General features: G+C 36.9%; 1 protein-coding gene across 7 annotated transcripts in view; it reads left to right on the forward strand.

The window, feature by feature from the left end:
• Positions 1–15,622, forward strand: part of CRB1 (crumbs cell polarity complex component 1) — a 267,978-nt gene that overhangs the window by 39,010 nt on the left and 213,346 nt on the right. For 5 of the 7 annotated variants that reach the window (XM_067729819.1, XM_067729821.1, XM_067729815.1 and 2 more), the window contains one exon: positions 4,011–4,148. The exons of the other annotated variants lie outside the window; for them this stretch is intronic. In XM_067729819.1, coding sequence (XP_067585920.1) covers positions 4,011–4,148 — 138 coding nt within the window. The remainder of the gene's footprint in view (positions 1–4,010; positions 4,149–15,622) is intronic. 7 annotated transcript variants of the gene reach the window in all.

Genomic DNA, 15,622 nt, shown 5'->3' on the forward strand with positions numbered 1-15,622 from the left:
TCACTTATTTTTGATGCACTTTAAATATGGTATCTTCTAGGGACTCAGTGGGCTTTTCTAAATTCAAGAAGTCATATTTAAAAAATATATACCATTAGGAATTACATCCTCCCCATTTTCTTCCTTCATTCTTCTGGAATAGAGCTTTCTACCTCTCTTCGTTGTTCATTCTTTTGGACCATCTCCTTATCTCATACTGCTCTATTCTGGATGAATTCTTCGGAACCATCTGCTAGTTAGCTGAGTGTAGTGTTGTCTACCATTTAAGCCATCAGTTGAATTTTTTTATTTCACTGACTACTTCTCATTTTTAGAATTTATATTTGGTTCACTTTCTAATAGGCCTAATTGTTTTTCATGCATTCTTTTATCTCTTTAAAAATTTTAAACAGACATTTTATAGTGTTATTTTAAAGTCTCTTCTGATAGCTCCATTTTCTTTGAGTCTTTTGAGTGTGAATGTTTCCGTTTGTCATGTCTTCTGTCTCTTATGGCAGCGGGTTTCTAGTTTGATCCATAGTTTTAGACTGTGAGCTTATCTTCAGTAGAGGCTGCCTTCCACAGGAACCCTGTGTGAACAGTGAGTTACAGCATTCCCACACAATGGTTCCTATCAGGCTCCTCTCACTGGACCATTGATTTTCCTATTTCCAAACAAGTACTTCTTTCTTTCCTTTTTATATTTAATAAGATTTTTGGCTTAGAATTTTGCACCCCATGTTCAGTGCAAGTTGAGACCTCCACATGGTGTAGGCTCACACATGGGGCAGGTCTGTGTTCCTGTTTCTCACAGGGAGCCATCTATCCACATTCAAGAGTAGGAGTCCTGCTTCCAATCTGCATTCCAAAGCCAATGGGAGGAATTGGAATTCGTCCCCTGCATGAAGCCAAAAGGCAAGAGATTTCTGTCCCAATTGGATATTCCCCTCCCCCCCTTTTTAGAGCTAACCTATGTATTTTTACAAAAGTTATAGTTTGTCCAAATGCATGTATTTCAATGTGTTTGACTTGGAGGAGAGTGCTTGCTCCTTCTTGTTTGGAAGCCCTTGTCTATATTATTTATTTCTGTGAGCACATTACTATTATCCCAAGTGCCCAAGCTGGAAAAATTATAGCTTTTCTGCAGCCTTATTCTCTACCTCAGTCCTTTCGATCTATCTAGTTTACTTTTACTCTTTTTTTTTTCATTTGCTCTCCCCACTGTCTGATTTAGTTTGGGCCCCATCGCTCTCTTGTGGGCTATGACAACATCCTTTTCACTGGTTTCCATGCTTCTCATCTGCCCTCTGCCAGTCATTGCCACGTGACCATGGGAGTTATCTTTCCAAATGCAAATCTAATTAAATTATGCCAATCCACTGTTTAAAACCTGTTGATTGTTTCCTTTCTTCATATTAGAAGTTAAACTACCTTGATTTTGTGGTTTACTGAGTTTTATGTGCTGACATTGCCCTGTTCATACTTGTATTTCTGCAATATCAGAATATGTTCAGTTCCTTGATCTGCACATACACTGTATGCCTCTATTCCTATACGCATGCCCTTTTCCTGAAAAGCCATTAAACACCACTTTCCCTCTATTTATTTGTTTCACCCACACTTGAAAATTCAGCTTAAATATTACTTCTTTTGTAAAGATTTCCTAACTTGCCCCAAATCTGACGCATAGTAGCCATTCACTCTTTTGTTTAATAGCTATATCTGATTATTTTCCTATATTCAAGCTCAACGTATACAATTTCTTCACACATTCTTTGTGTAATATGTTTTCCCAACCACTTATTATCTTTGATAATTTTGTCTTTTGAAAAACCCAAATTTTCTTTGCCTCTTTAATTGTGACACTCATAACACAACTTTACAGAAGGTTTTCTAGTACCGTCAGATTCTATGCCTGGAGCCCTTCATTTCGTCTCCAGTCTATCAAGTGGTCTTGTACATTGTCACTCACTTAGCCTTGAGGTCCATGAGGTCCATGGTGGAACCCAGTTTTATTTTTTTATTTATTTTAAAAAATTTTTATTTATTTACTTATTTTTGGCTGCATTGGGTCTTCGTTGCTGTGCGCGGGCTTTCTCTAGTTGTGGTGAGCGGGGGCTGCTCTTTGCTGCGGTGCGCGGGCTTCTCATTGCTGTGCCTTCTCTTGTTGCGCAGCACGGGCTCTAGGTGCGCGGGCTTCAGTAGTTGCAGCACTTGGGCTCAGTAGTTGTGGCTCATGGGCTTAGTTGCTCCACGGCATGTGAGATCTTCCCGGACCAGGGCTCGAACCCGTGTCCCCTGCATTGGCAGGCAGATTCTTAACCACTGTGCCAGCAGGGTTTCCAATAAAATTGAGAGTTAGGTATAGAGATTTCCCATATACGCCCTGCCCCGACACATGGAGAGTCTTCCCCATTGTCAGCATCACCTACCAGATGGTACATTTTTTATTAAATAAACTTACATTGACAAATCATAATCACCCAAAGTCCATTACCTTAGGGCTTGCTCTTGGTGTTATACAGTCTGTGGGTTTGGACAAAAGTATAATGACATGTATCCATCATTATAATATAATACAGAGCATTTTTCACTGCCCTAAAAATGCTCTGTGCTCTGCCTATTCATCTCTCCCTGGAGGCCTTTTTAGGACAGATGGAAGATTTGATCGTTCTAGTATGTGGATTTCGCAGAGTCCACATTGCAAAAAGCATAAAGGGATATGTAAGAATAAAGATGAAAATGGAAACCATAGGGTTTATTGAAGGCATAATGTTCTAGAAATCAATGGGGAGACTCTAGTCCTAACTCTGCCATATCTTTCTAGATGACTCTGGGAAGACAGTATAATTGCTCTGCATTTTCATTCTCTAACTGATAAAATACAGGGATTAGAATAGAGGATTAATACTGCCTCTATAATCTGTAATTATTTTACTCTAATTGTTAAATTGCTCAAGCTAAATTATTTGTATTATAGGGGAAGATCTTTAAAAACAATAACTATCATGAACTCTGTAAGAAATAAAAAACTAAAATGGATAAGCCCCACTATAGCAAGTAAAATCCTCTGGGAGTGGGTCAGCATATAACATTAGTAGGAAACATTAAGCCATCAAAATATTATTCCCTATTTAGATACACAAGCAGGAAATATAGAGACTTTAAAATACATAAACTTCTGACAGCTCTCAAGTTTTACACAAAATCTGAAATGTAAATTGCGTTTTGAGTGTAACAAGTAGCCAGTTTTAACAACGGAGCAAGGCCATGTACTAGCACTAACCTTAGAGAATAAGATATCTGACTTTAACTATAGATGTTTCTGTGAAGCGTCCAAGGAAAATACAGTCTTAAGGACTTGAACAATTTAATCTGAAGAAAAATACCACAGTACTTAGCATAAGTATATATAAAAAATAAGCAAATATATTTGCATTCAACAATTATGGTAAGGCAAAAATTCAAGAAACCCCAGAGGTTATAAATATCATGAACAGGATTAGGAATGGGCTCTAGGTTTATGGAAGAAAAACTGCTTCTAAATAGTCTCCAGAACTCTGTCCATTTTATCAACAACCGTAATCTGACTGAGTTATGAGAGTATGTTTATGAAAAGGTGACGTGTCTGTGAATTGGGTTCTGAAGATGAAGGTAAATATACAGAAATACAGGGTGTTCCTTTAATAGTTGTCAGATCATAATGATTGTGTGCCAAGACGGTCATCAGAAATTAATTCCTCTTTTAAGAATGATTCAGGACACTCACCTAAAGCAGGCCCTTTTCAGGCAGCATTGTTAAAGGAAGGAAAGTAGTACACAAGGTCTGAGGGGGGATGACTCCAGTCCAGCATGAAGAAAGTCTGCACCAGGTTTGAAAAATCACCCCATCCTCCTGTGTAAGTAAGATGCTAAGAATCACAACTGCTTTCCGAATCTAAGTCCCCAGTCTTCTGTGAGGGAGCTGTAGGAGGGGAAGGGGCAGAGGTGGCACCCAGGGGCTCTGAGACTCTGGCTTCTTTCTGAGTCAGGCAGAGCTCGGGAGCTGGACAGGGACCAGACCACCACCAGCACGTCGGAGCATGTCCTCCACGAGACCATGGCGCTTCAGACAGTTACCCACCTTCTCATCTTCTGCCTCAGTCTCTCACTGCTCATCTCCATAAAAAGTAAGCCTCTTCCATTTATTGAACTTCTGACATTTCCTGACTTTTAAGTATTTCATGGGAAAAGCGTGTAGTGTTGCATGTTCTACAAAATGAAAGGCTTTAAAAAAAAGTAAAAAGAATTTGGTGTGAGCAAGCATCCTGTGTTAAACAAATCAGTGGGACCAGTCAGTGTGAACAATTTTCTGATTCTATGATTTCCAGTAAGTATTCTAATAGAAAATGTTCTTTTTCAGTCTTTTGAGTGGTGAGCAGGAGGTTGAAATGGCCACATAGAGAAGGTTTTTTGATGTATTTATACTTTTATGGAATAGATCTGGCACTTTGTAATTGATATCCTTTAAAAGGAAATTAATCATAAGCTATATAGCATTTTATTCCCAATACTGTGTATGTATCTTCACTTTTAAAGAACTTGGTGTCCCAACATTTGCTCTCACAATCAAGGAGATAGAGTCTCAATTTTCCCCAAAGGATAATGGTTCAAAGCATTTCTTTTGCCAGAGAGAAATGGGCTTCCTTTCTATTGTATGTGCTTCTGTTTTATAAATGGAGTTGTCATATTCCACAAACTTCCCCAAATTGAAACAAGAGTAATGTTTCTGAGATAATCTTGTCGGATGTTCGGCAGTGTGGAAAATCAGAGGAGACCAACAGCCTCAGCTGTGTGTTTATGAAGGACAGTAGCTATTGAACATGCTTAAAACAAAGACAGGCAGAGTGTGTGCTTGTCAAAGGGGCCATGTGATTTGTGTCTGTCGAATCTGAATATCAATAAGGCAAGGCATAGATCAGCTGCTGTTGAACAAGACTCCTTGGTGTTAGAACACAGTGTTGTGTAATCTGGGTCACCTGCTGTGGCTGCACCAGCGAGACTGTTACTTGTATGGTTTACAGCTGAGCGTATATCAGAGGTTTGGTGAAAACAGGAATAGATGCTATAGCTAAGGCAGCTGAAGGCAAGTGGAGAAAGACCAAGTCAAACTAAAAGAAGGAACAGTAAATTCGCAACACATACCACACACTCAGGACTTTTTTTCAGAGTGGTACTTATTGAAAAGAGTTGTCATTTAAATAGTATTCATCCTCCTTGAAACTTAAAGTGGACCCCATGCAATCGGAAGTGAGGCATAGAAGTGATATGTTGAGACGTGGGGGGAGAAATGGAGCAAAAGAAATGACAAGACACGTAAAACGCAAGATGAAGTCAGGTTACGGTACATTTTATGGCAAAGACCTTTGTAATTCCAATGCAGGGTATACTCTAATTCCTAGTGTTTGCTGCACTTAGCTTTTAAGGAGATGAATATGTAACCTCTAGAGTACCATCTCTTTTTTTAGGGGCTCAACTTTGCAACTGAAATTACATACAAATAATTTGTCTTCTTTCTCTTTGAGTGGGGGATTATTTATTGATAGTCTTTAAATAAATACTTTGTAATTACTTGATATATTCTCTAGCACAATATTTTTATTAGTTAAAAAAAATTGAAGCTTCATTTTGTTTAATTTTTAGGCAGGCAGACTCTTATCTGTGTTAATATATTTGCCGGCAAGTTGTGATGATATTGCCTTCCTCGTCAAAACACTTAGTTTAGACTTTTATTTTTAACTGACTTGAAAACTTTCACAACCTCAGCCTTCTTTTCCACCCTTGCCTCTTAGTACTCATGACACAGATCCTATATTCCAGCCATATTAATAAAATAATAGCTAACAGTAAAAGTTGCTGACATTGCTAAGCATTTTATATATGTTATATTTCATTTAATCCTTACAACTCCACCATAAGATAGATATGATAATGATCATCCGTATTGTATAGAATCAGGTGGCTATCCCAGGTATCTCAGCCTTTGGTACATAGCAGAGAGCTGGTATGTTTAAGATGCAGCCTCTCAAGTCCAGCCCCAGATATTTCATATGTCTGGGTAGGTCCCATGAGTATGTAGTTCAACAAGCTCTCTGTTTCAAATGCAGGTGATCACAAGTTCTACACTACCCAATATATCTTTCTTGAGAACTTTAGTCATCAGAGTTGTAAGATATAACCATCTCTCTCTCTCCTCGGAAGGATTATTTAGGAGAGAAAATAAGCAGTATGAGCTTTACAAGCATTATTTCCATTTAACTTGCCTGACAAGTAGAACTTGTCATTAATTCCATTTTATAGCTGAAGAAACAGTGGCACAGCGAGGTTATTTACTTTCCCGAGGCCACGCTGCAGGGAACGGTGGACCTGGGACTAGGACCCAGAGGTCCGACTCTGGATTCTGTGCTCTTAGCTTACATGTACAGACTCTGTTGAAGGGATAGTGTGGAGGGATTAGCGTGCTGCTCAGAACACAATAAAAGCACACAGAAAATTTTAGTTCTTTGGATCATATGCGTTCAGTGAATCAATGATTTTTCTTCTTGAACTTTGAAATACATTCTTTTAAAATTAAGAGAAAAGAGTCACCCTTGACTCCATACTATACTTTTTCATGAAAGTGGTGCCTTGCTGTCCTTCAAGGGGCATGCTGTGACCTTGATGCATGAATCTGTGGTGAAAGCCTTTAAAGAAACTACCTTATTAGAGCTACCATGCGTTAGGAAAGTGATTGACAGCGGTATTTCATGAGTCCTTTATGCATCTGGAGGTAAATTGAATATTTGTCAATGTAAATTCCACATCTAGTTTAATTTAAAATTAATTGTTTTAACCCATATTCAAAGTGTGGTCATAGTATACAAGTGAAATGTGGTTTGATAAAATTATTATTTAAGTTATTTGAATAATTTCAAAGACTTTGGGATAGCTGAATTTGAATAGCTGAATTTGAATAGAGTTATTTTAAAGAATACTTTCTTTTCAATCTACCTAAAGTATAAAGAAATAGAATCTATAAAGACAAAATATGGTCGTATTTATTCAGTCTTAATGCGGCTATCAAGAAATAATTGAGTTTGCTCAATAGGTCAGAGAAGGTTGATGTTATTCATTAGGGAGTAATCGTCTAATTTTCTTTAAAATGTTACTTATGTAGAAACATTTGAAACCTTTATATTCACCATTCCATTTAACATCTTTGCATGTTGTAAAGCGCTTACAGAATTATCAGAGTGAGAAAAAGGTATCTTTGCTTCTTCATAAATTAAACAATTATCTCATCAGTTTACAGTAGAATTCTCTACTTCATGAAGGTTACTCACTGTTCCCTGAATCATGTAGCAGAATTAATTTTAACTTGTAATTTTTGATGCTTATTTTAGGCGAATCAGATTTTTCAGGAGAACTGCATTATTTTTCACCTTTGGTGATTTTCAAAAATTACCATTAATGGTATTACAATATAAAATTTTGAAATTCGAGAGGACAACAACAATCAGGGTTTTTAGTTCTCTTTTATATTTTACTGCTGATTTATTGGAAATCCCTGAGAAGCCCAAATTTCTCCTTTTAGAAAATGAAAATGAGAGTATCTATCTTCCCCATTCACACCATCCCTGTTCACATTAGATTAAACTTCACTATACATACTTTCATTACAATTTGCATTTCTTTTCATAGTATGTGCCAAAATTTGAAAATATTACTTTTGCGTTGACTTATGTTTTACCTATGAGGTTGTAAGACATGGTTGTAGAAACCATGGGTGTTTTGCTAACTGATATATCCTTAGTCAGTGGGTAGCTACTGTCCAGCTCAGGGTAGTCACTCAAGGAATAGTTATTAAATGAGTAAATGAATGATGGAACTTTTATAGCATTTGCTATAAGAATTGAATATCTTCCTTACTCATGACATTTTGGCATTATTTTTTAACTCTTACATTGTTTTATTTTTTATAAAAGACTTTATTATTTTAGAATAATTTTACGTTTACAGAAAAATTGAGAGGATGGTACAGGAGGGCCACCTATATCTCATACTCAGTTTCCCCTATTATTAACATCTTACCTCAGTATAGTAGATTTGTTACAATTAATGAACCAATATTGATACATTATTATTAACTAAAGTCAATAGTTTATTCAGATTTCCTTAGATTTTTTTTACCTGATATTTTTTTTCCTATTCCGGAATTCCGTTCAGAATACTATGTTATATTTGGTTCTCAAGTATCCTTAGGTTCTTTTTGGCTGTGGCAGTTCCTCTGGCATTGTTTTTGATGACTTTGACAATTCTGAGGAGTACTGTTTAAGTATTTTATAGGATCCTCTAGTGGAATTTGTGGGATGCTTTTCTCATGGTAAGACTGGAGTTATGGGTTATTGGGAGGAAGACCACAGAGGTAAAATGTCATTCTCAAGATATCACATCAAGGATCTGTGCAATCAACATGATTTATGACTTCTCTCTCCTTTTTTCTTTTTTTTTTGATTTATGACTTCTGATGTTGACCTTAATCACTTGGGACGTGGTATTTGTCAGGATTCTCCACTGTAAACTTCTTTTTGTTCCCTTTCTGTACTTTCTTCTTAGGAAGGAAGTCACTATGCACTGCCCACACCTAAGGAGAGGAGAATTATGCCCGCCTCTGGGAGAGCAGAGCATCTACATAAATTACCTGGGATTCTTCCTCATGGGAGATTTGGCTTTTCTCCACTGTTTATTAATTTATTCGAGTATTTATGTCACTATGGAGTCATGGATATTTATTTTGTACTCTGGGTTATACTACTAATACTGCTACTACTTTACTGTTTAATACTTACTGTCTAATACTACTTTACTGTTTTGTTTCTCAAGTTGTTCTAGCTTTGGCCACTGGGAGTTCCTTCACTCTGTCCTGTTCTCTTTTATCCTACTCCCTATCAACGTGAGGTGCTTTACTTCCTGACTTTCTGGCTCTGCAAGATGTTCCAGACTTGTCTTGTGTATTTCCTGCCCCAGTCCTACCATAAGCCATTGCTCCCGTGAGCCCTGGTTCCTTTTCACTAGAGAATGGCAATAGAAACCAATTATCTGAATGTAAGGTGTGCTTGGTGCCACTGGGGTATCATTTCTTTCAGGCCATCTCAGCTGATAGAGCACAGAAATATATGTGTGTATATACACATTTCCTTACATATAACTGTAGGTACCTTGGTACGTATATTAAGCTAAACATGAGTTTATGTTGATGCCTCTAACTTCATTACCACATGGATCATTCTAGCTTCCTCCCCTTCCTTGTCTGTAAATTCCCACTCTAACAGTGAGAAACCTGCCATCTGCCATTCATTTACTTAATTGTTTAAATTCAGTAAATACAATTTAAAAAGTATGTAAAGTATATAGGAGTGTCGAATTCTTAACCCATAATCCTGTAGAAATACCTTTATCAATTTGAGTACACTACTTATGTGCATTTCCTTTTGTCTTTAGTCTTAACACTTTGCTTGTTTCCTTAGGACAGCACCTTTTTCCCCACCCCCTTCTGTGTGATTGTATTATACATTTTTTTTGTGTCACAATCAACATTCTTTCCTGGGATCTTTGCATACAATAAAATTCACTCTTTGTGCTCTAAGGTTCTATAGGTTTTGACAAATGCTGCACTACAATAGTATACAAAATAGTTTTATTACCCTAAAAGTCCCCTGTGATATACCTTTTTCACCCTCCTTTCCTGCCCCCAACCCCTGGGCAATCACCGATCATTTTATTGTCTCTATGGTTTTGTCTTTTACAGGATGGCATATAATTGGAATGATAAAATATGTAGCCTTTTCAGACTAGCTTCTTTCAAGTAGCAATATTCATTTAAGTGTTCTTCATGACATTTTGTGACTTGACAGCTCATTTCTTTTTATCACTGGATAATATTCCATTGTATAGATGTACCACAGTTTGTTTATTCAACTATTGGACGTCATCTTGGTTGCTTCCAATTTGGGGCTATGGTATTAGTTTCCTAAGGCAGCTGTAACCAAGTGCCATAAACTGTGTAGCTTAAACAGAAATTCATTCTCTCATAGTTCTGGAGGCTAGAAGTCTGAAATCAAGGTGTCAGCAGGGCCCTGCTCCCTCTAAAATCCTTCCTTGCCTCTTCCCAGCATCTGGTGGTGGTCTTCTGTGGCATTCCTTGCCTTGCAGCTGCATCACTCCAAGCTCTGCCTATATAATTACATGGTGTTCTCCCTTCATCTGTCTATAGCTCTTCTCTTCTTTTTATAAAGACATCAGTCATATTGGGTTAGGACCCATCCTAATAACCACATCTGAACTTGATTACATTTACAAAGACCCTGTTTACAAATAAAGTAAACAGGGCACAGGTACCAGGGTTTAGGACTTCAACATATCTTCTTGGGAGACACAGTTCAACCCATGATATCTATTATAAATAAACCTCTGATTTATGATGAAACTGCTTAATTAATACCACTTTTATTGGGCAAAATTAACTTTACATGCAAATGAATTATAAAAGGATTTTTTAAAACTTGATAAGTGCTCAGTGTAATATGTCCATATTTTTCTCTTATTTTTCCTCATTCTTTACACTATCCCCACCTTCCACACATTAAACCTTTGGTTTTGAATTGAGGGCTCAGAAATTTCCTCCCACATAGATTTTCCTCATGACATTAGAGTCTGGTTAATATAGAGAGTGGCACCAGAATTGGGCATAAATGTGTTTTCACATTTTCTTGGGACAAATAGCTTAGCATGCTTCCCCTACATGAATGTTCAATACTTTAACCTACTTTTCTTTCACAAACTGTGTTTGTTACTTGGGGCACCAAAAGATTACTATCTTTCATTATCAATTCAAAACAATGGTTATAAATTACTTTGTTGTAAATGTATTATTTGTTGTGTTTATTAATATAATATCATTCTTTATTTTCTTCTTATGATTTTGCCATAACAGTGAAATTGGAGGAAGGAATGTACTTAGTCATCTAGAACTAGGTTGTTGATATTAACACCCTTTATCAGTCTTCTAGGGTTTCCTTCCCAATTTAATAAAAAGCAGTGACTCCTCCGAAGTTTTCCAGCAATGTGTTAGGTAAGTTGTCATATATTCCCATGCCTTCTTTTTGTTCTCAGAAAAGTTCTATTACAAGGGAAACTGAAGCCAGTGTACTTAGAATAATAACAGTATGGGACCAAAAAATAAGAAAAGGCATGGCAGTAGGTATGGGCATGACTATTCAGAGCCAAAATGTTTTGGCTGGAGCAGAAAGTTTATTGGTTCTAGAGGGAAATCAAGTAAGATTAGTTGTCCCTAACCTCAAGATAGGATAATTAATACATATTTAAAAGTTTACTGTTTACTCACTCATTTCTTCATTGACTCCTTTATTCAACTATTAAATCTACATGCTTGCTACTGCTCAGAGGATACAGTAGTAAACAAAGAGACCACAATCCTTGCTATTGTGAAGTTTATATTTTAATGGGGTGAGACCAGATAAGTCTCAAAAACCAAATAAGTACAATATGTAATTATAAGCTGGCAGTAAGTGCTTTGGAGAAAAGCAAAGGATGAGAGACAGAGAGCAGTTGAGCCATGAGGATATCTGGGTGAATACCATTTTGGCAAAGAAAATAGGGGCAACTAGTCCTGAGGGAGGAGTGTGCCCAGAGTGTCTGAGGTATTGCAAGGTGTCCAACGTTGCTGGACTGGATTAAACAAAAAAAAGAGCAAAGTAGGAGAGGTCTCAGGGGTTTTGTTATCCATATCTCGAGTCCTACAAAGTAGCTATTATTAAGCCAATTAAGACACCTGAGACCATGGTAGCTTACGTGATATACCTAAAACACAGCTACAAGGTGATACAACTGAGATTTAATCCCAGACCTGTCAGGTTCTAAGCCTCATACCAGCTCACAAAAGCCAAGACATGTTAAAACATTCAGGAATTTTGCAAGCCAGTTATTAAACTGCTGGTGGCTTCAATGCGCAACAGTGGAAGTAATTGCATCACAGAAATAGGCAAACACTACAAATCAGGGTGGTAGTTTTTTCTTTTTGAAAAAAATTAGTGCTAGATAACTGAGTGTCCATTTCATCTTTAAAACTTTTCCAAATTAAAAATGTTTACAGTTTCAACTGCTATTCCACTCCTGTGACTAATATCTGCAGAGGCAAAACTTGCTCCTATGTAACCTAGATTAAACTTTCTGTGGTCTTTTTGGTTCTTCACATAATTGTGCTGATAATTCCCAAATGAATGATTCTTTTCTCTGAATCCAAAATTCTTTGATCCTTAAAATAAGTCCACTGTAGGCAAATTAGTGAGAGCAGAGTGCTAATGAGGCTGGGTTTATTGTTCAATCTCAGTATGGTTCTGTTTGCTTCGCACAGAGACCAAGTGTATACAACGAGTACTGGTCAGTCTGATCTGCTGGTCTCAAATTTGTCACGTTGAACAGAAGGAGAGAGAATGGAAATAGCTCTTAGCAAATCAAGCATCACTACTGGAAAAATCAGTTGTGAGTTGGCAGCAATAACTTTTTCATACAGGGAATTCATTATTTTGATTTCATATCTGTCTATAATTTTAGTGATCCTTCCTTTTAATATAAAGAACAAATATTTATGTTCAGCATTAATTTTTAAATAAGTAGAGTCAGGACATTCAGATTTGGGCCCTGGCCCATCATTAGTTAATTGCATATCCATGAATGCATCTTTTACGCTAATTTCTCACTTGTAGAATGAGGGGGGTAGATTATATAATTTCCAGGTTCCTGTGAGATCCACGTTTTTTGATTCCATGATTATTCTAAGTAATGGAATCATAGGCTTGGATAAGTAAAGAGTGTTTCTTTTTAAATTAATTTTTTTATTGGAGTATAGTTGATTTACAATGTTGTGTTAGTTTCTCCTATACAGCAAAGTGAGTAAGTTATACCATATACATATATACATCCACTCTTTTTCAGATTCTATTTCCATATAGGTCATTACAGAGTACTGAATAAGAGTTCCTTATGCTATACAGTAGGTTCTTATTAGTTATCTATTTTATATATAGTAGTGTATATATGTCAATCCCAATCTCCCAGTTTATCACCCCCTCCTTTTCCCCTTTGGTAACCATAAGTTTGTTTTCTATATCTGTGATTCAATTTCTGTTTTATAAATAGGTTTATTGGTACCATTTTTTAGATTCCACATAAAAGTGATATCGTATGATATTTGTCTTTCTCTGTTTGACTTACTTCACTCAGTATGACAATCTCGAAGGTCAATTCCTGTAGCTGCAAATGGCATCATTTTGTTCTTTTTTATGGCTGAGTAATATTCCACTGTATATATGCACCACATCTCCTTTATCCATTCCTCCATCAATGGACATTTAGGTTGCTTCCTTGACCTGGCTATTGTAAATAGTGCTGCAATGAACATTGGGGTGCATGTATCCTTTCGAATTATGGTTGCCTCCAGATATTTGCCCAGGAATGGGATTGCTGGATCATATGGTAGTTCTATTTTTATTAGTTTTTAAAGAAATCTCCATACTGTTCTCCACAGTGGCTGTACCAATTTACATTCCCACCAACAGTGTAGGAGGGTTCCCTTTTCTCCACACTCTCTCCAGCATTTATTGTTGTAGATCTTTTTAAAAATTATTTATTTATTTATTATTTTTGGCTGTGTTGGGTCTTCATTTCTGTGCGAGGGCTTTCTCTAGTTGTGGCAAGCGGGGGCCACTCTTCATCACGGTGCATGGGCCTCTCACTATCGCGGCCTCTCTTGTTGTGGAGCACAGGCTCCAGACGTGCAGGCTCAGTAGTAGTGGCTCATGGGCCTAGTTGCTCCATGGCATGTGGGATCTTCCCAGACCAGGGCTCGAACCCATGTCCCCTGCATTGGCAGGCAGATTCTCAACCACTGCGCCACCAGGGAAGGCCCTGTTGTAGATTTTTTGATAATGGCCATTCTGACCGGTGTGAAGTGATACCTCATTGTAGTTTTGATTTGCATTTCTCTAATAATTAGTGTTGTTGAGCATCTTTTAATGTACCTCTTGGCCATCTGTATGTCTTCTTTGAGAAATGTCTATTTAGATCTTCCACGCATGTTTTGATTGGGTTGTTTGGTTTTGTTTTTTTTTTTATATTGAGCTGCATGAACTGTTTGTATATTTTGGAGATTAATCCCTTATAAGTTGCTTTGTTTGCAAATATTTACTCCCATTCTGTGGGTTTTCTTTTCATTTTGTTGATGGTTTCCTTTGCTGTGCAAAAGCATTTAAGTTTAATGAGGCTCCATTTGTTTATTTTAGTTTTTATTTTCATTACTCTCAGAGATGGATGAAAAAAGATATTGCTGCAATTTATGTCAGAAATTGTTCTGCTGATGTTTTCCTCTAAGAGTTTTATAGTATCCCATCTTATATTTAGGTCTTTAATCCATTTTGAGTTTGTTTTTGTGTATGGTGTTAGAGAATGTTCTAATTTCATTCTTTTACATGTAGCTGTCCAGTTTTCCCAGCACCACTTATTGAAGAGACTGTCTTTTCCCCATTGTATATTCTTGCCTCCTTTGTCATAGATTAGTTGACTATTGGTGTGTGGGTTTATCTCTGGACTTTCTATCCTGTTCCATATCATTTTTCACAGAATTAGAACAAAAAATTTTATAATTTGTATGGAAACACAAAAGACCCTGAATAGCCAAGGCAATCTTGAGAAAGAAAAATAGCTGGAGGAATGAGGCTCCCTGACTTCAGACTATAGTACAAAGCTACAGTAATCCAAACAGTATGGTACTGGCACAAAAACAGGAATAAAGATGAAGAGTGTTTTTGTAATTCACCCTGTATGACGCAGCTTTCATTAGATTATGCTGCAACAATCAAACTCAACATCTTAGCAGTTTACAACAACAAAGGTTTATATTTTGTTCCCACCGCATATTGCGGGCAGGTTGACTGTAACTCTACTTCATGTATCTTCATCCGGAGACACAGGTTGAAGAGGTAATCCCTTTTTAGAACTGGTGTTTTCACAGCAGAGGGAAAGCGCATTGGTAGAACCATGTCATGGCTTCAGTGCGTATGTGACCTATGTCAGTCTGGCTCATATTTAATTCATCAAAGCAGGTTATGTGGCTAAGCCTGATGTCTTTGAACCAGGTATATATTAAGGCAGAAAATATTTGAAACAAATAGTATGGTCTGCTTTACTTTTCCCTTGTTTCCAACTTCCAGAGGGCAATTTCTATACAAATTTATTTAAATAAACATTAAGGATGAATATTAAAAATGTACTGGCATTGACAAACATTTCAACAAATATTTATTAAGTAGTTAATATGAGCAAGGTAATGACTATAGAAAATACCATTGTTCTCCAGGCAAATTTACATTGTAGTGGGCTGGACAGATGTATAAAGGCTATTCACACATTGTTGTCAAAGAGAATAATCACGCTTTAAAGTATTGTCAGAGATCTGTGCATGTATCTAGGCATTCTTTTCCGATGTAGATAGAGAAAATTTAGTCCAAAAAATCAAACTAGTCTTGTGATATGAAGAAATGTTTTCTGA

The sequence above is a fragment of the Pseudorca crassidens genome, chromosome 2 (genome assembly GCF_039906515.1).
Source record: "Pseudorca crassidens isolate mPseCra1 chromosome 2, mPseCra1.hap1, whole genome shotgun sequence".
Lineage (NCBI taxonomy): Eukaryota > Metazoa > Chordata > Mammalia > Artiodactyla > Delphinidae > Pseudorca > Pseudorca crassidens.